The 27,876-nt window shown below is 44.5% G+C and overlaps 1 protein-coding gene across 1 annotated transcript in view; it reads left to right on the top strand.

Moving 5' to 3' along the window:
- The first annotated feature begins 17,984 nt into the window (after nucleotides 1-17,984).
- The window catches only part of LOC136146597 (exocyst complex component 1-like), a 49,613-nt gene continuing 39,721 nt past the window's right edge, over nucleotides 17,985-27,876 (top strand). Inside the window, 5 exon segments of the mRNA XM_065905551.1 lie at nucleotides 17,985-19,293; nucleotides 22,451-22,488; nucleotides 24,546-24,773; nucleotides 24,987-25,119; nucleotides 25,702-25,835. Coding sequence (XP_065761623.1) covers nucleotides 24,564-24,773; nucleotides 24,987-25,119; nucleotides 25,702-25,835 — 477 coding nt within the window. The 5' untranslated portion in view covers nucleotides 17,985-19,293; nucleotides 22,451-22,488; nucleotides 24,546-24,563.

The raw sequence follows: 27,876 nt of genomic DNA, 5'->3' as shown, positions 1-27,876 counted from the left end.
GAATGAGTTGAGAAGTATTCTGTCCTCTTCTGTTTTTTAGAAGACTGTGTAAGGAATTGGTCGTGTTTTCATTAACTGTTTGACCATAAAATTCTTTGGAATTCAGCCTCAAAGCAATCTGTACACTGCATTTTTAAAAAATTGTTCATCAACTCACAAATCTACAAGTTATCTGAAAAGTTTATCTGTAAAACTCTACCTTTCCGTAGCTTCATCACATACTATGGATATTACCTTAGCACTTTATGGAGCAGTGTCACATACAAAACAAATCCCCTCTTCTTTTTCCTGAACGTAAAGTATTGTTGATTTGTTACATTGAACTCATAGTGAGCAGCACTATAAGTCATGCTTGAATGAAGCTTATCTAACACACATTTTTTCCTAAGAAGCACATCACAGCCGTCTTGTGCTTGTAGACAGCACTTCACTACACTTGAGGCCATTTAAAATAGCAAAATCACAAAAAAAAGCACGAGAACATGAAAAACTTGACACTAAGTATACGTCAGAAAAGAAACTTGTTCCGTGTGAGAGCTGAAATGACAGGGCAGTGTGTTGCCTGATTTGACCTCAGTTAGAACATGTTTTGGGTGACTCAGATGATTCATTACTTTTTATATAAGTTTGTAAATGACTGTGAACTTGCGCTGAGTGTCCGTTTGGGGGGTTACAAACACATTTTGCAAGTCGTCAAATTTGCAAATGCAGAATCCATGAAGAATGGATCCGTACGTTAGTATGCTCAATAGTGTCCTACATTTCTCCAAGGCTCTCTTCATTGTTCCTCATTCTTATTTTTTTTCTGCTCTCAGATTCTGTGATCTCTATCAGCCTGTCTTCGTGTTTACTGGTTTATTCTTCTCCTAACTCCCATTTCCTGTTGACCCCTGAAGCAGAATTTTTGTTTGGTTATTGGGCTTTTTGAACTCCAGAATTTCCTTTTGGTTCAACTTATCATTTCTATTTTTCATTGATCTTTTCTAATAGATGAGACATTATCATCATATCTTCCTTTAATTCTGTAAGTGTGACTTTCTTTAGTTCTTTGAAGGTGTTTGTAATAGCTACTTTAGAGTTTCTCTCCTCAAAGTACATTTGGGCTCTCTAAAATGCAGTTTCCTTTGCCTGTTCTTTTAAATCCTGAAACTATGCTTTCTTGTTTATTTGCCTTTCTCATAGTTGGTACTTTTTTAGTTCCAAACTGGATATTTGATAATACATTGTAGCAGTTCTGATACTAACTCCCTATTTCTAGGGCTATCATTGTTAACTAGTCTACTTGTTTGTTGGCATTTATTTTCTAGTTAGTTGCTTGTTTTAGCTGAGTGAAATTAGTTTTTCCCCAAATGTGCAACCCTTAATGTTGAGCTTAGAGAGTGCAGGCTTGAGTATGACTCCTCCTACCCCACTGGGTTAAAATGGTTTTATCTCTGTCCTCTTTGATTATCTCTTTCAGTGAACTCCCTTTGAGGATACTGCTTTAGTTGCAGATGGCATATCTGCATTGGTATCAGATGCCACAGTTAGCCTATGCTAATTTCTAGCTGATTGCTCTATTGTTTTGACAACACCCTGGTAAATAAATTACTCTGAAGTCTGATCTGATTCTGCTTGAACAGAAACAATCTGATTCCAGTGCTTCTACAACTTCTGTAGGAGTTGTCTTTGAGGTCACATTTTAAGGCTTCCGCCACCCCCAGGAGGACCCTGCTACTTCTTTCCTCAGTTATTTCTACTAACCTTCTAGCTGTTCTGCCTTTTCTCGTATTGCTGTTACAGAGCTATAAGCCCCAACTAATTTACTTATCACCAAAATCACCACTGGTGATTCCAGTGTCCTTAGGCTTGAACTTCTCCACACTCCATTCAATATAAGATGAGTCCTCTTAAGGAGAAGTATGGAGTGCTCTGTGCTTTTAGGCTTCCTCTTCTTCCCGGGCAGAATGTACCTGCTACTGCTTCAGAGTTTAAGGTGAGGACAGCACCCTGTTTCTCTTGCAGAGACACCCATGTTCTATGAGCAGAGTTCTAGGCAAAGATACTGTATGGTCGTCTTGGCTTTCTCCTCCTAACATGGAACCTCAGCTATACTCGTGTACTAAGACGAGGATGCTTAAGGTCTAGTATTCTCAGCCTGTCATGGCTGCTGTGGAACTTTTGTCCTACAACAAGGCCCAGGTAGAGGAAGAGAGCCTCTACCTTCTCAGTCATTTTTGCCTGAAATAGAGCTTTAGCCACATGAAGCTGGGAGAGGAAGGGATGAGAAATAGGTGGTCTGCTCCTCTTGGCAGATACCATAACCCTAGGCTTGGACTGTCATGAAAGACTTACTCCATCTTCTTAACTTCCCAAGCCTAGATTAGACCTCCTGTCACTATACCTGGGAAAGGAAGGGGGCAAGGCATGGTTCAGATGGCACTGACTCTGTTCTTCTAAAAGTTAGCAGGTTTTCTTGAATAAGTATTTCTCCATTTGTTATATGACCTTAGGATGGCTTCCAGACATATTTAAATTGTTTTCCATACTTTGATCATTTGTTTTTTATTGGGAAGAGGATCCACAGAGTTCCTCACATCACTATTCTAGAAGTGCTTCTGACTTGACTTTTCTGGGATGTGTCACTGTTTATAACATCTTTGCATGAAAAGTTCCCTTGATATCTCTAATTTTCTTGAAGAGATCTCTAGTCTTTCCCATTCTATTGTTTTCCTCTATTTATTTGCATTGATCACTGAGGAAGGTTTTCTTATCTCTCCTTGCTATTCTTTGGAATTCTGTATTCAAATGGGGATATCTTTCCTTTTCTCCTTTGTCTTTCACTTCTTTTCATAGCTGTTTGTAAGGCCTTCCTAGACAGCCATTTTGCCTTTTGCGTTTTTTTCTTGTTGATGTTCTTGATCACTGCCTTCCCTGCAATGTCACAGACCTCTATCCATAGTTCTACAGCCACTATCAGATCGAATCCCTTGAATCTATTTGTCACTTCCACTATATAATTCTAAGGGATTTTATTTAGGTCACACCTGGATGGTCTAGTGGTTTTTCCTACTTTGTCCAATTTCAGTCTGAACTTGGCAATAAGGAGTTCATGATCTGTGCCAGAGTCAGCTGCTGGTCTTGTTTTTGCTGACTGTATAGAGCTTCTCCATCTTTGGCTGTGAAGAATATAATCAGTCTGATTTTGGTATTGACCATCTGGTGAAGTCCATGGGTAGAGGCTTCTCTTGTGTTGTTTGAAGAGGGTGTTTGCTCTGACCAGTGTGTTCTGTTGGCAAAGCTCTGTTAGCCTTTGCCCTGTTTCATTCTGTACTCCAAGGCCAAATTAGCCCAGAGACTTTGAAAGATGGGGCCTGACTGTTCTCTAATTGTGATATACATCTATCATCACCGTGGTGGTTTGTGAACTTGATAACAGCTGTGAAGTTTGGCACTTCCTCACAGTTAATACATGCCGGTATCTGAAATTTGTTTGTTCTGTTGTGGGATAGGCATTATTTAATTAAATAACTGTAATGTATGGATGTGAGAGTTGGACTGTAAAGAAAGTTGAATGCAGAAGAACTGATGCTTTTGAACTGTGGTGTTGGAGAAGACTCTTGAGAGTCCCTTGGACTGCAAGGAGATCCAACCAGTCCATCCTAAAGGAGATCAGTCCTGGGTGTCCTTTGGAAGGACTGATGTTGAAGCTGAAACGCCAATACTTTGGCCACCTCATGCGAAGAGCTGACTCATTTGAAAAGACCCTGATGCTGGGAAAGACTGAGGGCAGGAGGAGAAGGGGACGACAGAGGATGAGATGGTTGGATGGCATCACCAACTCGATGGACATGGGTTGGGGTGGACTCTGGGAGTTGGTGATGGACAGGGAGGCCTGGCGTGCTGCAGTCCATGGGATTGCAAAGAATCGGACATGACTGAGCGACTGAACTGAACTGAACTGAACTGAAATTCATGCATGAGCAAACTGTTCAGAGTGAGAACTGCCTGTATAGCATATGTTGAGTAATGTCCCATGGTAAGAAACAAATACCTAGAGGCCTGTAGGATGAGAATTTGTATCTTGTTATGAGGAAGTCTTTCTCTAAGCGGAGTGTGAAATTGAGATATAAAGGAAAAAGAGAGTTGCTTTGACTTCAGAAAAATGAAAGAATTCTGCATAGCAAAAGGCAACCCAAATAGAGTTAAAGATAACTGGCAAACTTGGAAACATAAACATTTGATGATGTCTTTGGCCAGCAATTCCCTTTTTTCACCGTAGAATGAGGGGGAAATCTCAGTGAGCCAAACCTCATGAATCAATAGATAAGAGGTTAGACTAAATTTCTCATATGGTGTGGATTTAATTTTATGGAATGCAAAGTATCTTCCTGCAGGAAACACGGAGTATTAGCAGTCTTATCCAAATCCTTAGCAGTGCACGCAGGTAAACCTTGCGTAACTGTGTGATGGGTGAGTCTCTTTTCTGTTCTATAAGAGGGAGAGAACAATGAGCAGAATGTGTGTTTCTCCAGGGCCGAATTCTAGTATTGTCTCTGGACCACTGAGCTTTTCAAAAAATCGAAACGCACAGTCTCTCGCCAATCACTCTGAAACAATCAAGAGGGAAAGAAATGGAAAGGTTGATGAACTTGCCAGTCACCGTTGTGGTCCTGACTCCTGAAAATAGTGATGATGGGGAGGATGAGATGTCACATATCTGAAACTTACAGGGCATGAAGATTCAGATGTCCAGGGTGTAGATTCACATGGAGTAGGGAAGAATGCCTCTCATAACCTACCTCAGCTGAATTACTTATTGGGAATTGTTGATTAAGAAATGAGAGGATACAGGCAGGAGCAACTCCTGAAATAGTGCCTAAATAACTCAAATATTCCTAAGGAATCCTGCGGACAACTGTGTCAGAGAGGAACTGACAAATGGAATATAATAAGCACAGAGATCATGCCCTTGTCAGCTAGCATACGGAGAGCATTACTGATCCTCAGCAAATTGCCGGGAGCCAACACACGAGACCCTACCCCTAAAGAGGCCATAGGGGAGAAAACCTGACGGGCAAGGCGAATCAGGTTTTCAGGGGTTTTGGAAAGCTGCCCCCGGCTCTCACCTTAAAGATGATATCTGTCTTTCTGATGCCTGCCTCAATGGACTACTCCCTAATTTCTCTGACACAGGCAGGAAGGCCTTCCCCGATCTCTTCCCAAATAAGAATCAATTTAGAATTTTAATCAATAAGTTTCCCAGGTGGTGGTATTTTATGAGATTATTTAGGGTGAAAGGAGTGTTTTAATTTAAACTCCTTTGCTGGTATTTTAGTTTGTTTGGCAAATGCGTTTAGGTCCTTGGTACTAATATGCATGATTGCTTATAATATCCTAATCATAAAACAGCATAAAGAACCTGATCACCTAAAGTCTTTAGTAGGCACAGAGCCCTTCGGGGGTGAGGAAGCCCTATGAGAGAACATAAAAATATTATTCTAAAAGTGGTTATAGTTAAAGATTTAGAAAAATAAGAGTTTAAATTTGTTAATTTTAACCAGGAATGCTAAACAGGGGCTGCCTCACTGGAGCTGCAGAGTCTTTGTGTGGTAAACCTTTTAGATAAATTTAACTGATAACTTCTGCAAAAGGATTGACCTTTGTGTTCATTAAAGAATAGATTACGGAAAACAGCTTTGCATTCACCTAGGTCATAAAATGTCAATAGGCCCCAAGGCCAGAAGATAATGTACAAGACCCTCATAAACAAAGAAGTATGCAGAAAACACCCTGGTTTCGTGAAGGACAAGCTGACGTAATGTTAAACTATCTTCCCCTTAGAAATGTACAAACTTAGGGTATAAAAGCTATGGTAAAAAATAAAGCATTGCCAGACTCTTCCAGACTCTCTGCACCCGCGTCTGGTCATTCTCTCTCTCTCTCTCTCTGTCTCTCTCTCTCTCTCTCTCTCTCTCTCTCTCTCGCAGACTTGGCCCTATCAATGCTAGTCTCACGTCTCTCTCTCTCTCTCTCTCTCGCCGACGCCGTTCATCCTGAGGGTATCCCCTGGATCCTGCCGAGGCTGGACCCCGGCAGCAAATCATTACTGATCCTCAGAAAAATGTAATGTGACTGGGCCTAAAACCTGGTTGGAATTTTCCATAGATGTGTGATATTGGAGATGTGTTTGCAGCTGCACTTGCCAAATCTCCTTTTCAAAGCACAGTAGGTCATGGCCAGAGGAGCAAGGGCAGCTCTGCTCGCTCTCAGGCAGAAAAGGATTTTAGAAATGTCAGGTTCTCTCCCACAAAGGAAGGGGTTAGCAGATTATGAATTGGTGATTAGTACAAGTGTCTGTGATCCCTCAACTAATTTCCATCTTGAAGCTGGGATATAAAGACTCAGGTGCTGGGTGGTGAGTCACAATCTCTGAATAGGTGCTTAGTCAGGACGGATGGGCTGAATCCGGGTCTCGGCATCTGGTACCCAGCTCTTTTTCCAGCAGGATGCCTTTAGACATGACCCTGACACCTTTGCATCCATAGCTTTTTGTTGTTGTTTGGTTGTTTGAGTATATAAAATGGTGATAACACTACTTGGTGGCATATTCAATTAAAAAAAAATAGCAACCTTTCATTACTCAGTGCAGATCAAACAGGAAATGCTTTCTCTTAGTAACCCTGCTTAACAATTTTCTGGACTCTTCTGCGCTGGGCCAGATTCAGAAATACACAAGTGAAAGATGAGACAGTACATCATGTTTTATTCAATTGGGTCTTGATACCTGTGTGTGACTCTTAACCAAGTAGTCTGCAGTAGTTAAGGACACAGATTGAAATTGTTTAGAGTGTGTCCTAAACTCTGACTGCCAGGATTTAAACCTCAACTCTGGAGATTGTAAAACCTGGGAAAAATTGCTCTCCTAAACTTCATTTCCTGCAACCGAGAAACATAACTGTATCTTCCTTGTTGTGTACTGAATAATACCCTTGTCCCTAAATATCCATATTCTAATGCCCAGAACCTGTGAATGTCACATTAAATGACAGAAGGGATTTTGCCAATGGGATTAAATTAAGGTTATTGATAGGAAGATTCTCCTGGGTTACCTGGATGGGCACTCAGTCATCACTGGTGTCCTCACGAGAGAGAGGTAGAGGGAGATTTGACTCCAAAGAGAAAGTGATGATGAAGCTAGGTTTGGATTGATGCAGCCAGAAACCAAGGAATGCTGACAAGAAAACAGATTCTGTCTTAGAGCCTCTAGAGGGGGCATGAATGGTCCTACCAACTCCTGATTTCAGTCCAGTGAAACTGGTTTTGGACCTCTGTCTTCCAGAACCGTAAGAAAATGTGTTTCGTTTTAAGCCACCAAGTTTGTAGTAATATTACAGCAACCGTACCGAACAAATGTGCACCTCTTAGGAACTATTACCCCAGTTAAGATGTGTGCCTGGAAGCACACTTAGTGGAATAGCGGCATGCAGCAGGTTTGCCATCATAAGCCATTCTTAAAAACCTGAATCCTTGGCTTTGCGGGATCATCAGATCCAGTACAGTGGTTGCCGTTTTTCTCCTTGTTCATTCTGGTTACATGTCTGGACAGCTAGTAGAGAGAGCTCTGTCCTTCTCCACAGGTCCTCTCACCTCTATTAATTAGAAGGAAAGTAAAAGTTGCTCGGTCATGTCCAACTCTTTGGAGACCCCATAGCCCCCCAGGCTCCTCTGTCCATGGGGAGGCTCCAGGCAAGAATACTGGAGTGGGTTGCCATACCTTGCTCCAGGGGATCTTCCCAACCAAGGGATCGAACCCAGGTCTCCTGCATTGCAGGCGGATTATTTGCCAACTGAGCCACGAGGGAAGCCCAAGAGTACTGGAGTGGGCAGTTTCCCTTCTTCAGGGGATCTTCCTGACCCGGGAATCGAACTGGGGTCTCCTGCATTGCAGGCAGACTGTTTCCCAACTGAGCTACCCAGGAAGTCCTAACGAGAGGGAAGAGGTTACTTAAGTAAGACGTTACTTAAGCCACCATCTTCTTTTCCTCTCCTTTATGACTCTTCATCCAACTGGTCTTTATAAATTTTAAAGAAAACAAAGTCATTTCTCAATGGATTCAGATACTACCCCAAATTAATATTCCCCAAAAGTTCTTATTCTTATTTCTAGACCTCATCACCAGAAATTCCTGAGCCTAAACCCTGCCTAGCTTCTAGGATCAGTCATTTTCTCATTTCTCCCTTTTCCTTTTAGTTGAGTCTTGTCATTTTTGTCCCTTCCCTAAACATAACTTGTAATAAGGTGACATAGCAAAGTGATGAAAGTATAGATGGTTTGTTTTAATCCTGGGTTTTTGCCATCTACTTACTGTGCGACATTGGACAGGCTCTTTAACCTCTCTGGGCCTCAGTTTCAAAAAAATAAGTCAGTATTATAAATAATACCTACCTAAGATTGCAATTGTGAGGATTAAATGGGCTTAAGCACTTGCTAAGCACTTAAAATAGTACTTGTTGTAGTGTAAGCACTGTAATTGTGCTTGCTAATAATCATAAGTGCAATTCCCAGCACATAACTTACTCAACTTTCTGTCATCACTTTGAGGTATGTATTTGATGAAATCAGTAAAATCATTCTGTTTCAAGGGGAACAGAAAAGTATTTTTGAGCAATTGTCCATGTGGCTATTTCACCACATTTAGTGTTTTCAGATTTCTGTACAACAGCCTGGGCTAGTCCAGCAGCAAATTAAAAATGGACAGAGCTTATGTTTTGCACCCTTTATCTCACTGTCCCCCCGCCTCCCCCACACACATCCCCATCTCTTTGGACATAAGCTTTCATTTTTCCTCCATGTTCTGAAAACCTACTTCTAAGAAAGTGTCTCGGTTCATCCATGTCGCCACAAAGTAGCATTGGCATATAGACACTATCACGTGTGAAATAGCTACTAGTGGGAAGCTGCCGGATAACCCGGAGAGCCCAGCCTGGTACTCTGTGATGGCCTGGAGGGGAGTGAGGGGAGGGCTGAGGTAGGCTCAAGAGGAAGGGGAGATACAGATATAGATAATTATATGTTTATATTATATATAACGTATATATTATATATGTATATATAATTATGACTGATTTGCTTTGTTGTATGGCATAAACCAACACAACATTGTAAAACAAGTATCTGCCAGTTTAAAAACCAAAGGTGTGTGATCTCCAACTTAGCGTGAATTTAAGACAATAGTGCCACTTGTCTCAGAGAGACAACTTTTCAAGCCTGGTTCTGTTTCTCAAGGTTGTTTTGTTTTTCTGTCTCTCCTAGCCTTTCCACCTTGGGCAAATACGGGAGGTCCACATTGTGGCTCCAACACTTAGCACCCGCGGCGTTCTCCAGGCCTGAGAGGAGCGTCTGAGGGCGGCACCCCTGTCCCGGGGCTGCTGAGGGACCGCGCCCGGCTCCGTCTCACGTGAGGCGTCAGCTGCTGCTCAGGCAGCCCCTCGCCTCTCGTCACCCTGGGTGACGGCAGCGCCCGGTCCAGGGAGGGCCTGGGTGGGCTCAGCATAGGCAAGGGTGTTTCTGGATCTCTGAGAAGAAAATATCGGCGACAAGAAAGACATGCATTCATGAGTCTGGGATTCTCAAATCTTCCACAAGCCGCCTGCTAATTCTTGAGAGGTATATGTGGGGAAAATGCCCTGCTTGATAATAACGAGAGTTTTAGCCTGAAGTTCCACACAAAATTTCTAATCTTAAGAAATGTAAGAGGCCCTAGGTGAGATCTCACTCGTGGCCTAGACCAGTATTGGGCACAGTATGGAATAAGGACTACCTGGCTCATAATGACCTGAAGTACTGGTTGAAATCCAGATTGTTAACTCTCCCACAAGGCAAGGAAATTAGGAGTGATGGGGCCAGAATTATGCCGTTTTCATGATCAGTAACTAGTGGTTATTTCCAGTCTAACCTGAAAGCAATTTGGTCTCTTTTCTTTCAGGGTCTTATGCTTCCTTTGGTCTTAGAGCTTCAAACTGAGGAGGGGGAGGGGCAAGGGTTCTGAAAGAGGAGGGGATCCAGGCAAGGAAACAGTGTTGCCTTTGAACATTTTAAAAATAGTTTATTCTGGGGAAATGGTTCAAGAGAACAAAAGAAGGTGGGTCAGATTTTAGGAGAAGTGATGACATTTTGTGAGAAAATAGCAGTTGAAGGAAAAAGCAAACTGAAATACAGCATGAGTTTAAACAGTTGATGATAGAGACAGAAGTAGGAGCATCATGCCTACAGAGAGGGAAATACAGTTCTACCATTCTGTTGTCCCCAGGACCGAGCAGAACTTAGTTAATTTAACTTACTGGTTTTCAACCCATAGCATCAACCTGTAAATAAAACACAGGACACTTTGTTGTGTTTGCATAACAAATTATAAATATTATCATCACAGGTAAAGCAAACATGCTATTGCCCAAAGGTGAGCTGTACAAGGGGAAAGACAGACCTGGGGGCACAAGCAGTCTCAGGCATAAAGAAAATGATGAGATTAGAGTGAAAGTGAGTACTGTAGCTATGTCCTATAGCTAATATTTCTTGAGAGCTTCCGTGTGTTGGACATTGAAGGCTGCAGATGTGTTATTATTTGCATCATCACGAGCAACTCCACGCAGTGGTGGTTATCATCCAGTTCCTCATCATACAGGTGAGGAAACAGAGGCCCAGGAAGGTTGAGTAAATTGCTCAGGATTGCAGAGCTAATAATATACTGAAGAACAAAGCTTCCAAGCCAAGTGGTCCATCTCCAGAACCAAGGCTTTTAGCCACTAGACTACTACTTCTCCCTTCAATAAAAGCCAGCAAAAATTGCATGGCATTACAGAAGAGAGGCAGCAGAAGTGATGAAATGAATATGATGTATTGGAGGGAAGAGGGATGAGAAGTAGTGGGGGTAGGAGTTTATCTTCCTGCCTCATGCTAGGGTGCTAAAATGGATCTACAATGGATACAGCAGATAAACATAATGTCTAGAATTATGGGGGCAACATTCCTGTGGCCAAAAACTGTCTCTGGAGAGGGGAACTGGGGTTAGAAAAGTTGAATTTCTGTATTTGAGATGCTATCATGTCCACATAGTATTTTCATAACAATATTTCCATTTATTTAGATGAAGCTTCAACTGTGTAAATGCATTAAAACATGAAATTCAAAATCATCTTTATATCTCATACATTTGCTAAGTGCTTGCCTTATCAGAATTGTTGTTTTCAGCTTTGAAGGATTTTTGTTTTTTAATGAAAAGCATTATAAATTTTAAAAGTTAAAAATTGTCCCTGGTGATGTTGTCCTGCATGGCCGAGAGAAGGTGTGGAACTATTAGAAGCAAACTGTATTTCAACCCTGCTTCTGGTAGGGAAGGAGAGTGTCTGAAGTCAGGCAACAGGAGCTTTGATCCTCTGGAGTCGGAAGGAACAACTTGGAGTAAATGAATCAGGCGGCAGGGTGCCGGGAGGAGGCTGTCGGCCTCTCTGTGATGGTGTTCTTTGTTTTGCAGGACTAATCTCAGAAATGTTGCATTAGGCTCAGTGCTGTGCATTTTTAGGCTGCAGTATTTTTCCATCTGTATACTTCATGAAAGCAAGCACTTTTATGCTCCCTTTAAAATGGGAATCTCCTATTTGAATTGCCTGGTGAGGACATTTGAAGTAATTCATTAAGCATACATATGCATGCTCTATCTCCATCTATGTAGCTATCAGTTATCCTTTCCCTACTCACCTGCCTGTATTAGTCTGCTCAGGCTGCTATAACAGAATAGCATAGACTAAGTGGCTTAAACAAGAGACATTTCACACTTCTGGGAAGTCTTAAGAGCAAGGCAGAAACACTTCCAGGTGAGTCCTCCATTTTTGGCTTGTAGATGGCCATCTCCTTGCTGTGTCCTCCTCACATGGTGGAGAGAGAAAGCTTTCGTGTTTTTTCTGTTTCTTATAAGAGCTAATCCTATCATGACAGCTCTACCCTCATGGCCTCTTCTAAACCTAGTTACCTCCTAAAAACTCCATCTCCTAATTCCATCACACATAAGGGGATAGGGCTTCAATATATGAATCTGTGGAGGGGGACAAAAAAATTGTCTTAACTCTCTATATCTGTCTGTCTATCTGTCTTTATGTGTAGAATAATAACAGTGGCTTATAATTCATTTCCCTGTGTTATTTTATCCTTCCAAAACTCGTGTGAGGTAAATTGGCCATAGGAAAATCACTGATTTCACTGAAACGTTTGAAGGTTGGATTAACTTTGTGATCACACAATCAATAAATGATGATGCCACAATTCAATCCACATCTTCTCCACCCTCCTTTCCTCTTCTCTTCTCCCTTCCCACTTTCTGACTTTCTTCCAGCCGCATTATTTACTAGCTTTTCCCTTAGGACATTGGTGTCCTTCTTCTGGGCCTTGCAGAGGTTATTCCCATTATCTGGAATGCTTTTTCCTCAGATATCTGACTCAGTTCCCTCCCGCTACACTGTTCAAACTCCACCTTCCCAGTAAGACTTATCCTGTTCTACTGTTTAACTGGAACACCTTGTTTCTCTGCCCATACACTGCTCAATCTCTGTTGCGTTTGTTACTAGGCTTCCCTGGAGGCTCAGTCAGTAAAGAATCCACCTGTAATGCAGGAGACCTGGCCCGATCTCTGGGTCAGGAAGACCCCCTGGAGAAGGAAATGGCAACCCACTCCAGTATCCTTGCCTGGAAAATCCTGTGGACAGAGGAGCCTACAGGTGGGCTACAGTCCGTGGGGTTGCAAAGAGTCTGACACAACTTAGCAACTAAACCACACCACCAGCTTGTCAGATAATTTACACTGATTTCTGTTCTCCCCTCTGACTACAGGATAGGCTACAGAGAGTCAGGAGTTTTGCCTTTATTGAACCTCCTGGAGGCCCAGCAAAACTCTAGGGTCTGCAAGAACTGGACACAGTTATACCTCTTATGTTTGGTATTTTAGCAGCCTATCTCAGAGCCAAGCCAGTTATTGAAGAGAATCTTTTCTGATACTTTAAGCAGTATGATCAACTTGAAGTAAACTTAAATTTTCAACAATTACAGAGCAGGCATGGACTCTTCCTTTGTTTCTCCAGACACATGAACCTGGATACAAAGTCCATCCTCTCTGGGTGAAGTGGGAACATACAGAGATGACTGGCCTCAGTTTCAATTGGATCAAAAGATGCACAAAAGAGACATTTAAATGTTTTCAAAAACGAAAACCATCAAGTGTGTTTCCTCTTCACACATCAGGGATTGTCTGGCCTCTGGTGTGGTTCGAGTGGTGCAGGGGGAGAGAGAGAGACATAGAGAAGTAAGGATGAGCTGCCCTGTCTCTCCCTCCTCTGGACCTTAGTTCTTCCTGGACTGTCACTCCTTACACTCAAAGCAGATTTCAGAAGTCAGCACACATGGTCATAATGTATGCCTAGCTCCACAACCCAGTCACTGGGACCCAGAAAATTTTGCAACCTTAAGTCTGCCTCAACACATCATGACTCATATATATCAATGGGTAAAGACACACAAACAGTAGTAGATTAACAGGAATAAGTTTTTACTTATATATAAATTACCTATATACATATTTGTCAATAAAGCTGGGAAAGATAAGTGTCCATTGAGGCAAATGGGTAGGGGGAGAGGAAGCAGCTAAAGACAGCTGTAGAACTTGCCAGTTCCAAGTGTAGGGAAAATATCCAGAAGTTTGGGTCGGCCAAGTTTACAGTCAAACCAGGGATGGCATAGTGGATGATACATGCAGATTACTTTCCATCCTCCACATGGAACTTCTCAATTCTGGTATGTAGTTCTGAACTGGGCTCAGATACTTCTCAGCCTGCACGACACACACACCCACCTTCCTCACCCATGCACATACAACACACACCTACTCGTGCATATCGCTGAGCGTGTGGTCCTTTGGCTCATTGCTGCTAAAGGCAACATCGTGCTCCTCCAAAGTCAGAGGGGTGCCCTGAGTTGGGGTCCCAGGAGTTCTGAGTGCAGACATTCCTCTCTAAATATATATGGTGCTATCCCCCATCGTACTACGTGGGTTTGGGCTGGGGAGGCCTGGGTGCTTTGTGTGAATGGGACAGCAGAAGTGTACCCAGTCACAGCGGGTGAGGTGCTGGCCCCCGTCACCCGCTCTGTGCTTTGCATATATGAGTTCCGAGCCCAGTGGCAGGTGCTGACACTGGGGCCTCCCATCCGAGATGAGATGTGGCTCCTTCCATGTGTTCACCCATGGTGTATTGGCCAGGTGGGTCCCAGTTGTACTGATGGGAAGTGTGGCTACCAGGTCCTCCATTCCTGGGAATGATGACGTTCCCTCCTATACCACCACCACTTGGATCTTGGACAGGTGGACCCCTTGTGTTTGGAAGTCAGGTGGAACTTCTAGTGGGTTTCAAGCCAGGGGTGGGTCTCACAGTTGCAAATCCAATGGATGCAGTGTTGTTCTAGTGAAAAGTTGAAATTGACTTGTCCCTTGACACAAATTTCTTCTTCATGGTGATGGGATTTGTAACTGTAGATTGTCTACACTCATGTGGGTCCTGGGTGCAGTGATGGGAAGTGGTAACACCCCGACCTCTAACCATAAGGATGGTAGTTTCCCCTGCCGTGACTCTACCACCTGGACTTGGCTGAAGGAGACCCCAGGCGTTTGGATTCAAGTTGGAACCAGATATGTGCCTGGATGCTGGGATGGGGGCTTGCTGTTCCTACTGCAGCAGCCAGCTGCAATGAGATGAGCCCAAGGTGATCTGGCCACAGTAGGAACACAGGTGGTGCTGGGTGTCCCACACAGTTCTGTGCAAAAGTGAGGTGGGCCAGATGCTTCTGAATAAGTGAGGCCTAGGGCATTCACACCAACCCAAAACTCCCACCAGCCATAGAGGCTGCAGCCCCATCAACAGTGGGCCTCATGTGGTACTAGCAAGACAACAAGCTACTGTCTCCAGGACTGGGCACTGTGGTATCCATTCCAAAACCAGAAGTAGCAGATACATCCCTGGGGAAAATACCTGAGCTGTAGACAGAGGGCGGCTGCATGTTGATGGTGGTGGTGGAAGACAGGGGATCTGGTAAACCCGAATCCATTATCCTTCCTCTGGGTGGCTGGACTGCAGAAGAGGTTAGCTTTTCATCTTGTGCTAGGGCTAATGGGTTTCCCAGTGGAATAGACTTGTTAGGCTTCTTCCTGTTGTTGGCCCCAGATGTGGGTTCAATGGTGAGTTCTGGGTTTCAAGCTTCACTTGAAACATGGGTACCTCTGTTGACCACGTCCACAGGTAAATAAGTCGAGGCTCGGGTCCAGGCATCGCTGCCACTGGGTGCTGTGTTCTCAGAACCAGGAAGAGCCATGTGGTATGAGTAGTGGTTGTCCTTGGAGTCAGAGGTAGACTAGAAAGTAAAGTCTGAGGAGGAGGTGCATCCATAGCTTTGATGTCAAAGACTGGTTTGACATCTGTAGAGATGCTGACTGCTGAAGCATAGATAACTGCCGAAGCCATAGGTGGGGGGCTGGGGGAGGCAGGAGCCGAAGCCATAGATGGGGGTTTGGGGAAAACAGGAGCTGAAGCAATAGATGGGGGGCTGGGGGAGGCAGGACCTAAAGCCATAATTTGGGGACTGAGGGAAAGAGCCAAAGCCCTAGAGAGGGGGCCAGGGAAGACAGGACCAAAAGCTGTAGATGGGGGGCTAGGGGAGAGAGTGGGCAGAACCCTAGATGGAGGGAAGGGGAAGACACTGGCTGGAGTCCTACACAGTGGGGCCGGGGAAGACAGGACCCAAGGCCGTAGATGGGGTTCCAAGGGAGACATTAACCAGAGTCCCAGGTGGGGGCCCGGGGAAGGCGCCAGCCGGAGCCCCAGATGAGGGCCCGGGAAAGGTAGCAGCCTGACCCCCAGGTGGGGGCCCGGGGAAGACGAGAGCCTGACCCCCAGGTGGGGGCCCGGGAAAGGCAGCAGCCTGATACCCAGGTGGTGGCCCGGGGAAGGCGGCAGCCGGAGCCCCAGGTGGGGGCCCGGGAAAGGCGGCAGCCTGACCCCCAGGTGGGGGCCCGGGGAAGGCGGCAGCCGGAACCCCAGATGAGGGCCTGGGAAAGGCAGCAGCCTGATACCCAGGTGGGCCCCGGGGAAGCGGCAGCCGGAGCCCCAGGTGGGGGCCCGGGAAAGGCGGCAGCCTGACTCCGAGTGGGGGCCCGGGGAAGACGACAGCCTGACCCCCAGGTGGGGGCCCGGGGAAGGCGGCAGCCGGAGCCCCAGGTGGGGGCCCGGGGAAGGCGCCAGCCGGAGCCCCAGATGGGGGCCCGGGAAAGGCGGCAGCCTGACTCCCAGGTGGGGGCCCGGGAAAGGTGGCAGCCTGACCTCCGGGTGTGGGCCCGCGGAAGACGACAGCCTGACCCCCAGGTGGGGGCCCGGGGAAGATGGCAGTCGGAGCCCCAGATGAGGGCCCCCGAAAGGCGGCAGCCTGATATCCAGGTGATGGCCCGGGGAAGACGGCAGCCGGAGCCCCAGATGAGGGCCTGGGAAAGGCGGCAGCCTGATAACCATGTGGGGGCCCAGGGAAGGCGGCAGCCGGAGCCCCAGATGAGGGCTCGGGAATGGCGGCAGCCTGACCTCCGGGTGGGGGCCCGCGGAAGACGACAGCCTGACCCCCAGGTGGGGGCCCGGGGAAGACAGCAGCCGGAGCCCCAGATGGGGGCTTGGGAAAAACAGAGGCTCTCTGCTGCCCATCAGTGGCTGCAGATGTAGGGTGAGGGTTGGTTTGGGAGTGAAAGGCATAGTTAAAGATTGAAGCAGGGCAGGAGACCGTCGGCACAAATGGCGCTGGTGGTGTCTGGTCTCCCTGCAGTGCGTGTCTGCTCCACCCCAATACCTGGGGGAGACTGAAAGGTTACAGCATGAGCCGGGGGAGTAGTGTCCATGTCAGTGACGTCCTGATCTGAAGGAGACAGGAAGGTTACACTTGGAGATGCTGTGACTGTGGTGGTAAAAGGGACTCCAGTAGAAGTTGTAGCAGGGGGAGCGATGGGGCGGTCTGGAAGAGGGGTGAGTAAGTATGAGGGAGGGGGAGAATCTACACACATGGGTGTTGGGGATTCATTTTTGTCGGAGGGTGGCTGGAAGGGGAGGGTTGGGGTGCTCAGGGGTGTGGAGAGGTCAGAAATAGAAGGTGGTGTTGCTCTGACTGCACACGCAGTGCCCGCATCCTCCTTGAGGGCAGTTCCCACAGTGGGATTGGAAACTGGAGGCAGAGCATCTGCAGGACTAGCAGAATGAGAGTCCACGGGGGCTGTGTGTCTTGCCACCCGATCCACATAAGGTGTCAGGCAAGGTGGAAGGCCAGCCAGATTGGGGAATCTGGAGGACAGGTCGGCCAAGTTGGTGGTGGTAGGAGGGACCTGCAACGTGTGACTGACCGGAGGCAGGGAGCCTGTGGTCCCTGGGGCAGGCGGGGCGGCGGTGCGGCGTCGCATGGCCTGCCTTGGATCCCTCAGGATTCTGTTCCTCTGACGGTCCCTGTTTTGTTTCAGGGTGCCCCGGGTTTTGGCGCGAGTCATGGCTGGAAGCTTCGGAGGCGGGGGAAGGTCACTGCGACCCCAGAGCAGCGGCAGCGGGGGCGGCAGTGGCGGCAGCGGGGGCGGCAGTGGCAGAAAAAGCGGCGGGGGCATCGTCCTCTTGCGGGGGCGCCCACTGCCGGCGGCTCCCAGGGGAGAAGAGCTTCTCCGCGGGGTGTCTGAAGGTGGCTCACGCTGCAGCGCCTTCCCGGACATCGGTGACTCTGGGCAGCCGGGTTGGTGGTCTTCACCCAGCACCACTTCTCCTGGCCTCTCGGGCAGCAGGCTGCAGCGCGGACTTGGGGCAGAGAGCACCGTGGCCACGGGGCCAGGCTGCGAGGGAGGCCGGCCGTCTCCAGCAGTGCCGTCTGAGCAGATGGCGGGGCTTTGGGAGGAAGACTTCGTCCGAGACACCTGGGCTTTCTCACTGAAGTTGCCTCCTGGGTGCCCCGGAAGGAGGTTTGGAGGCTCGGGAGGGCAGTGGAGGGGCGGGAGGAGCCCGCCGGTCTCCTGGGGCCTAGGTGTCATTGTCATAGCCCCGCTGCGGTCCGGACTCATCTTTCCGTTGTCCTCTCCTTCGGCCTCTGTGTGACCTTCCTCCTCTGTCACGCCTTCCCTTTGATCTTCCTGGACCATGGCCTTACTCTCCTTTGCGCGAGGAAGTGGGCGGTGACTGGTTGGTACCGGCTTCCCAGCCTTGGCTACCTGAACAGGTAGCTCAGGGAGTGAACGCAGGAGAGTAATTTTGCGCCCCGGTGGAGGAATTCTGACGGTGCTCGAAGGTCCGAACATCATGGAATTACGAGTGGACAGGACGGGCTGCTGCTTCTGCCGCTCCCTCAAGTTCGCCAGGGGTAGCCCGCCCACACGGGAGTACCCAGCCTGCTGGATTGGGTACCACCTTTTCGGCATGCTGTAAAACCCGGACGATGAGGGCACTGGATCCTGGTTGAGCAGCCTGCGACCAGGTTGTAAAGCAGGAGCTGGGGCGGCGGGGTGACCCCGGCCAGATGTGGTGGCACCCCGAGGGCGCAAAACCAGCGAGCGCCGGCCCAGCGGGCGCCGGCGCCGGCGGCGGAGCCCAGAAAGAAGTTTACACAGTAAATTGCCCGTATAGGACAGATTGTGCGCCAAATAACCCGAGAATAGAATGTGAAACTGGGAGAGCGTCTCCCTAGCTTCTTACTCCTCTCGCGGTCAAACACGCCCTGGAGGGAGGAGGACTCAGCCTGGCAATTGTGACGCGTCCATGGTATACGTGTCACAGAGAAACTGCAAATTCCGGGGCAAAGGGCGGGGCCCAGTGCACGACCCCTCCCGGGCTCTCTAGCCGCTGAGACCTCCCACTGTGGGTGGCAGGTGTTTGGCACCAGATGGGCCACCGTGCAGAGACTCTTCAGGACCGTGGGGGCCTCCTTCTCCAGAGCTCATCCCATCTAGCTCCTCATCATGCAGCCCCCTTGGTGCCTGCGTGTGTATCTGCCGGCCCTTCCCTGCCTGGGTCTCAGAGACCTGTGCAAAGCTGACTGCAGGAGCCACCCACCCTCCCGGGGGTGGTCCAGCACCTGTGGGGACCTCTCCAGCTTCTCTGCGAGGCCAGGAGCCAGGAGCAGCTTCTCCGCCGCGGCTCCTCTGCCATCATCACCAGCCGGAATGCAGAGCCCTCACCTGGCCAGGTGCTGCACCCCACCACGTCCTTTTCTGGCGGGTAAGCCTCTTTCTTCACTTCTTTTTAGAAATTTGGTACAACAGTTAAATCTTAGACTGTTCTTCAGGGTGTGCAGATGGTAATGGCTTAGCCAGGATGTGACCCAAACCTGCTCTGGGCTGTGGTGCCTCCCCGCCATACATGCTTCACGTGTTACTGTTCTTTTCTTGTCCTCCTTATGGCACTTAGCCCTAAGTGTCATACCTATAATGAGTCTATATCCTACCCTGTAGGTTTTCTTTTGCTCAATTCATGAATTGATCACCTGCTGCGTTGGGTTCTGATCTCAGAAGAGGCAGGTTAAGGACCACCAGTTGTCAGCATAGCACCAGCGGAGGTTTTCCCTTTGGGATAGTTTGAAGGATCCAGATATGTAAAGATGATAGTCTAGATAAATCATGGGCTTTCCTGAAAGAAATTTACCAGTGCATTATTCTGTATGGATTAGAAGCCTGTTTCTGTGGCCTTCCTGGAGTGTGTTCAGTAAGGCAGCTCATTCATGTTGAGAAAGCAAACACATCACTTATTGCAGCTTCATAGTGGAGCCCTGTGTCAGCTTCAGTCAGTCAGTACAGTTTGGTCACTGTGAGCATGTCAGCTGGGTCCACTCTTTACTACCATATATAATTCTAAAGATTCTTATGCCCAGGAGAGAAGTCACACTCTTGGGTGTCTAGGACAAGGGAGACATGTTATTATTCACAAGGTAGAAGCTTCAAAAGAATAGGATAGGACTGAAAACTCCTAGTCTAACATGGCTTTATCGAGTTTGAATCTTGTTTCTTTGGCTTACTTCATTGGAGTGTTTTCTTTCTCCTGGGCTGACATTGTGTGTTACACAGCAGGCATGTGACATGTAGAGGTTTCAGAACCCAGAATTGTATTGATCAGTGAAACTTTATTTATATATTTTAGTTTAAAATCTATTTAAAATAACACTGGACATAATTCATATATTATAAATTAGTTTGCCCTCTGCTCTTGAGATTCTTTTTATAGTATGTCAGAGTAAATTTGGACTTCCATCCCCAAGAAGATTTGAGATTGGAGGACACAAAAGGTTTTTCTCAGACCTAAATTATGTCTGAAAAAAGCGAGAAATATCATAAGCCCTATCTGACCTCTCTAGGAGCAGAAATGATTTACAGCTGTGGCATTTAACCATAATTCCTTGATCTCATTTGAGAAGAGTTCAGTAAGGAACAATCTCTTCATTTTTGTTTCTTCCTTATTTTCTTGTCTTGCTTACCAACAATCCATTGTAATCCATGGATTGATATGGCAGCAGGCTGAGTGGTCTCTGGAGCTCATACAATTAACTTTTTTCCCTAAAATAACTTTAATTTCCTTGTTTTTCAGCTCCTCTTCTTTCCTTGCCCTTTGCTATAACCAGAACTCACTGAAAGCTAACTGGCTTTGTGCAGACCCTCCTTAGGACAGTCTTTCCTTAGTTATTTTATTCATCACTCGGTTTCATTTTTTGCCTTCTCGAAATATGTTGAAATCTTTCTGTAGTTGATGACTTCCACAACCTCTTGGCTTTTACTGGCTTATTAATTTTGGTATTTCTACACTTTTATTTAAGTATGGTTTCAGAAGGAACAGAAAGTAAATGTGTCCTAGTCTGCCATCTTGAGCTGAAAATCCCTGTCAGTTTTAGCATCCAGCATTCCCATGGGGTGGGGCGGGGACCTTGGCATTAATAGGTGTAACACTCAAGATTTCAGCTTTTCTTGGGCAGTCACTAAGGACATAGTATGTGGTAATTTCTAATGGGAAAATAATAACTATTTCATGGAATTTATTTGAGGATTACATTAGATAATGAACATACAAATGCTTTCTAAAGTTTCAAAGTCCATAAAAATGTTTCTTGTTATTGATTTGGTGCTACTTCAGTTTTACTTGACAGTGATTCATGACCTTGCTTATGTGAGAAGATGCCTTCTGAAACAATTATGATCATTTAAAATATTTGTTTATTTTAAATGTTTACTTGTGTAAGGAGCTGTGCAGAATGAACTGGGCATCCCCTGCCCCCTAGTGGCTAAAAAGCTGCACACAAAACACTTTTAACATTTCCAGAGTGACTTGGAAAGGGCTGAGAGCTGGGAGACGCCGCTCTAAGGGACTTGCATTTGTGTACTGCAGTCTGTAATTGCCTGTGCCGAAAGTTTTAGCCCCTCTTTTTTTTCTGGCATGTTATCTAAAGCTGGCTAATTAGCATTCTTAAGAGTAGATCATTTGTTACTTTGAATTAGGTGTGTTTTGTTCAAGGACAAGTTAACATATGTCAAGTCATGCTGAATGTAGATTCTCATTTTCATACAAAATAATGAATATCTAAAACACTTGGAATTTGTGTTTTAAAGCGTGTCCTGTGAATTGTTGAAAATCAGTAACTTTGTTTCGAGGTTTATTTAAGGGTAAAATTATTTTTTTCATTTTATCTCTCGATCTCAAGATTTATGTAAAATCCCATATGCTGAGTCTGTTCTTTCCAGAAAGTGAACTGAAACATTTATCTAGAAAGCATCTCAGTTCTGACCTCCTGGTCTTTTGTTTTGAAGCAGGAAGACAGCTGAAATTTTTGTAGTTTTACACAGCCATGATGTTGTTCTTACTATACAGATATTGAGAAAGTTTCTATTAGCTGATCCTTAGAAATTTTATAAACACATGTGAAAAATTTTTACAGAGAGAAATGGAAAGTTCAGTTAATATTTTCATTGCCCAAAATAAATTATGAATTGTAGATGCATTTTTAAAATTTCAATTGAAAGTTATTTGGAGGAAAACACAAAACATAACAAAGATAGAAAGAACAAAAATAACAGAAGAAGGTGTTACCTGGAAAAAAAAGGAAAGCAAATTGTTCCTCATGTGTCCTGAATTATAAGCATTATTGTATTAGAGCAACAGTTATCTCAGGTAGAGAAAAAAAAAGGTTAGGCTTGTACACGTGTTTCGTTTCCGGTTGTATATTTGTTTTATAGTTTAATTATGTTTTGGGAAAGTGTGACTAAGGCCTGTTTTAACACAAGTCAATAAATTAGACTGCATGCTTTTGTTATAATAGACATGTTAACACATGCGGTTCTTCATAAAATAAGTTTTTTTTTCATATATTTTGAATCATTTTTTTCCTATTTTTCAGCCTCTAAATGTGACCTGTGCTTATAACTGACCTTACCTGTAAGTACAATGCTGTTGTCCTTCCTAGTTTTTTACTACTTTATTTTTAATTTTTACCCTCTTTTAAGAATCTGTTCCAAGTGGAGAAAATCAGAGTGTGACAGGAGGTGAGGAAGAGGCAGTGGATGAATGCCAAGAGTTAAATGCAAGAGAAGAGCGGGATATTGAGATAATGATGGAAGGCTGTGAATATGCAATTTCTAGCGCCGAGGCCTTTGCAGAAAGGTTGTCCAGAGAGCTGCAGGTGTTAGATGGGGTCAGCCTTTCTTGTAACATGTGGCTAGTGATGTGTGGTAAGCTGAGGAGACTGGTGATGTTCATATTCTGCTGCCGCTGCCTTTGAGCCTAGACGGTGGGATCGTTGCTGTCTTTCCCTAGAAGCGCATCACCAGCTGCCTCCCTCTGTCTTTCACTGTTCTTGGTCCAGAGACAGAACCATTCCTATTAGGCCAGTGAAGGCAGTTGGCTGAGGTTCTGGATTTGGGGAGGTTCTTGATATGAAGTGATGGAAGTAGAAAGTAGCCAACCTGAAACCACCCTGGGGGTTGATTCCCCCAGCCTCTGGAACACTTCAGAATAGTTCAAGGCAAGAGAATAACATTTTTGTGGTTTGGGGGGAAAAAAATAGGTACAAGTTAGAAGGAGAGAGAGTGAGCTGAAAGAAGCGAATCCTTTACCCAAAGAGAGCAAAATAGTGTAGTGAAAACAGGAGAGCCAGGGCAAAAGGATGTTTGACGACTCCTCTGAACTGCTGTGGAATAGATGCTGTTTATTTGTATGCACATATCTGAGCTTGTACCTACATGTACATCTTTAGGAAGTAAAAAGCTACAAGTAGCACCTGTCTTATGAGAAAAATCTAAAATGAGAGTGTTTTGTGAGGGGGGTGTCATTTTGTTAGGCAAAGTATGAATTTAAGAAAAACTCTGAGAATAAGGAATGTTTTTAAGACTTAAAAGAGTGTTGGCATTTTATACATGAAAGGTACAGAAGTTGTAAGGTTGAACTGAGGTCCAGAGATTACACCAATAGCCCAAGCTTACAAATTTGTAGAACTCTCTGGAAGTAAAGCCTAGAAGAGACTTCAAGATGTTGAAGTGAAAATTGTCCTGGATCAGTTCAAGTCACAGCTCTGCTGCTTAAGATTCAGTGGGTCAGAGCTCTGCTGCTTTACAGTTGGGCTGCACCTCCATGGGAGTTATTATGAATAGTATATAAAATAACATGTGAAATTTTAGCATCACCCATACAATGATATTATTTTAACTCTTTATCCAAATTTTTTCCTCATATCATGTTATCTGCCTTCTTAATGTGGCTTTGTGGTTTGTATTTTCTAGTTAATGTTGCCTCTGTGTTTCAAGTCATCATATTACTTTGCAGCTTAATTTTGGGTTTGAAAGCTTCCATATTTCAGGGAATTGAGAATCAATAGAGTCTTTAGAAAATATTAATAAGGGGTCGGTGGTTTGTTGCTACTTTGTCTGGAAAAAAAAAGTAGTTGCAAATGAAAGAGAAAAGAAAGAATATTGTAGAAGGAGCTATCTTATGGCAATAGACTCTTCCACATCCTATTAGTACCAATCATGCTACAGTTATAAATTAGTTCCATGTATCTGTTAAAGACTGGCATGCTACTGCTACCCTCTTAACTAAGGTATTAGCATAGGTGATTATTATGCTTTTGTTTAGGGTTTTACATAAATGTTGCAGATTATAGAAAATGTCTATAGTTGATAGAGCTGGAAGCAGCGTCAGAGATGGTATAACCTAACGGCACTAATGAGAGTCCACCATTGCTGATGATACATCATGGCGCATGCCCTAAATATGCGGTATTGAGATCTGGTCCCTAACCTCCACATAAGGGGACGTGTGCTTCCCTGAAATACTGTGTGAAAAAGTGGAGTGTAAACACAAAGCAGCCAATTAAAGTAGACGTGTAGATGTGTGTGTCAGCCTTTGTTGCCGCTGCTGCTGAGTCACGCTGCTGTCAAAGATTTATGGATATTTCATTTGAAGAATATGAAGTATTACTTCTCTTTTTAACTGTGTAGGCCAACATCCAGTCTATCATGGCCTCTGAAAAGCAAGTCAACATCCTAATGAAGTTACTGGATGAGCCTCTCAAGGAGGTGGATCAGATTGAATTGAAACTGAGCAGTTATGAGGAAATGCTCCAAAGTGTAAAAGAACAGATGGATCAGATCTCCGAAAGCAACCACCTCATTCATCTCAGTAACACTAATAACGTAAAACTCCTGTCTGAGATAGAGTTTCTTGTGGTAAGCATGGTTATAAACTACTAGCAACAATTAAAAAAAAAAAACAAAACTAATGATCTCTAAAGCCCATTTGCAAGTATTTTCTAGTTTCCTTAGGAGAGCAAGATTTAAAAATACTGAAGTTTCAAACACCCAGTAATAGGATTGCGTAGCATCTTACCTGTAAACTTCCTAAGAGTACACAGACAAATGGTGTGTTTGTTTACTTTCCAGAGCCACATGGACCTGGCCAAAGGTCATATAAAGGCACTTCAGGAAGGAGATCTTTCTTCTTCCAGGGGCATTGAGGCCTGCACCAATGCTGCAGATGCCCTGCTGCAGTGCGTGAATGTAGCTCTTCGACCAGGTATGACCATAAAATCTGCCCAAGAACCTGGGACTAAGCTTCTGACTTAGTGTAAAGCTTTTGACAAGAAGTCCATGAGGCAGGTGGTTTAGGGTTAGATTATTAGCTATTGAAACAAGTTTCACTTACTCTCAAACATAATTTATATCGGCACGAAGAACTTGTTCATTTCAGTACCTTCTGATTGACCATCAGTGACTCTGCGTTAACACCAGCATTTTTCTTCAGCGCTGTTCACAGGACCTAGCACAAAGTAGATGCCGTAAGGCTTTGCTAGACCAGCGGTTCCTAAACTTGAGCTTGCATCGGGATCACGGCTAGGGGCCAGCGCAGAAGCAGTAGGTCCGCTCTGAGGCCTTAGAATCCATGTTTCTGACCGTTCCCAGGTGAGGCTGAGGCAAGACCGCAGCGTGAGGATCGCTGAGTTACACTGTTTTTCCCCCTTACCTTTCTTTTATAAACACACGCATAAACCAGCAAAAGGTTGAGTTCTTCAGAACTGAAATACGGCTTCTGTTATGAATGCACTCCTTAGACATCCGGGAGCTCTCTAACCCGTTGAATAAGCTGTCACGATTTCAGGCCATGACGTGCTTCTGGCAGTTCAGCAGCAGCAGCAGCAGCAGCAGCAGCAGCAGCAGCAGCGTTTCAGTGATTTGCGAGAGAATTTTGCCCGGAGACTGGCCAGTCACCTCAACAATGTTTTTGTTCGACAGGTAATTTTATCTTATTATAGTACTGGCATGTTCCTGTAGCTTGAAATGAAATGGTCACAGAAAAAAAATTTTAATGTATTTAATTGGGAGCACAATATGTTCCTTTCTATATTTATTTGATTTTAATATTTTTAGATATGTATGTATTTGCTCATAGATGTTTTGGGGGCCTCAGTGGTCTCCTATGAAGACAGTTCCTTTTAGCCAAAATTCCCTAAGTTTTAAATAATTGTGCTTGCATGTTACATATACCCCATTTAGACAATCTTGTTTCTAAAAATAAGTCCAAACTTGTTACGTTTTTAATGTTTGGCCTGTTTTATTTTTCAGTATTTTCAAGTGAGAACAGGGACTTGATTCCATGTTTTCAGTATTTCATTGGCTCCATATACTTATAAATATGAGAAAAATGACTAACTCAATTGTAAATTCTAGTTGATTTAATCTTATAGAAAACCTTTATCTCTATTTCTATGTGGAAAGGGTGTTATAATTAAGGTTGTGGCAATGATATAAATGTTACTGTTAAGTATACCTTAGAGGGATTTGACTAGAAGGTGCTTTTTTTAATAAATAATAAATTAGACTTAATATTTCTTGAATAAATTAGGTGTCATAAATTAGATTTTGTGTATTTATGATCTCTTTAATAGGGATTTGGGGCCAAAAAAAAGTTGAGTGAAATTTTGTTCATCAAGAAATGCTGACTGATATTCCAGGTTCTTATTTTGTTTTCACTTTGTAGTATTCTGAAACAATTGTATTTACTCTATTTTATTTCTGATTAGTTTACTCAGGCCCTCCTTCAACTCTATAACAGGTCCTACTTTCTTTCCGTGCCTGTGAGTACATCAACTTTGGCTCCAGCTTCTCCGATTCTTTTTTTTCCCCTGTAAGGTTTACTAAGCTTAATAGCAGCAGAATCTTTATAGTTATAATTTACTGATTTGAGCTACCTGTTAACCATATTTGTGGCAGTTTTTTTAATGTCCCATAACAGAAAGTTTATTTAGATCCAAAGGCATTTAATCTCATTCTGCTTGCCTTTCTTTCTGTCATTCTTTCATTCACTCACTCACTCCTTTATTTGGAAGTCATTTGCCAAGTGATTAAAGATGCATTCCAGACATTTCATTGGAATAGATGAGAGGCTGATTCTTTGCTCTAGTTGCTCACGATCTAGAGAAGGGCGACAAACAGACTGAGGGAGGGTGTATGTTATGGTGGTACCATGGGAGTAAAGGAAGATCAGCTAACTAACCGTGCAAGGGGGAACCAGGGGAAGACTCTCTTAACATTCCACTTGACTTGAAAAGCTTCAGGAAAAAAGTAAACCTAGGAATCACATAGGAAATACTAATGCACATTTTTCTTACACTATTATTTCAATAATATCTATTTTTACACAATTCCCTAGTTTTTTTAAATTATCCTGTTGACAGGCTATAGTCCACATTTGTAAATGGTATGGAAAATACCAGTCAGTAAATGATAATCCTTTCTCCACCCTTAATTGTTTGTTATAACATGCTATTATTTGTGATTTTTGCTTCCTTGCCTTATAAACTAATGGCTTTGTTTAAAATGAATGCATCCCAGTTCTGAAAATCTAATATGCATTGTTACATGTGAGTAATGCATGTTAAAAACCAGAATGTTGCAACAACCTGGAATGTGCTGATGAAGATGAAAGACAGTGTCCCAAGTGCAGAAAAGAGATTTTCTGTGTGTTAAATTGAATACTTCGTGTCACCTAGCAAAGAGTTGGGAAACAAGGGGATTTCTGTTCCTGGTTGTGGGACACACTGGGAAGATTCTATTACTGCACTGGGTTACATGTCTTTGTTCACCATCAAATTTTGATTGTGTGTCTGATTTGTGTGTTACATTGTGTGACAGGACTCACTGTCCTCCATATGTAAGAGTAAGAAATGGCTGCTACCCTCAAGATGCTTGTGAGGATGTGGTAAAGGTAATGTACTTAAAACTCTACAGCAGTGTATAGGGGCTACCTTAGGGACACCACAATGAAGTGAATGTG

The sequence above is a fragment of the Muntiacus reevesi genome, chromosome 14 (assembly GCF_963930625.1).
Source record: "Muntiacus reevesi chromosome 14, mMunRee1.1, whole genome shotgun sequence".
Taxonomy (NCBI): domain Eukaryota; kingdom Metazoa; phylum Chordata; class Mammalia; order Artiodactyla; family Cervidae; genus Muntiacus; species Muntiacus reevesi.
Note: the sequence above shows the minus strand (reverse complement) of the source record. Positions and strands in the feature narration are given on the sequence as shown.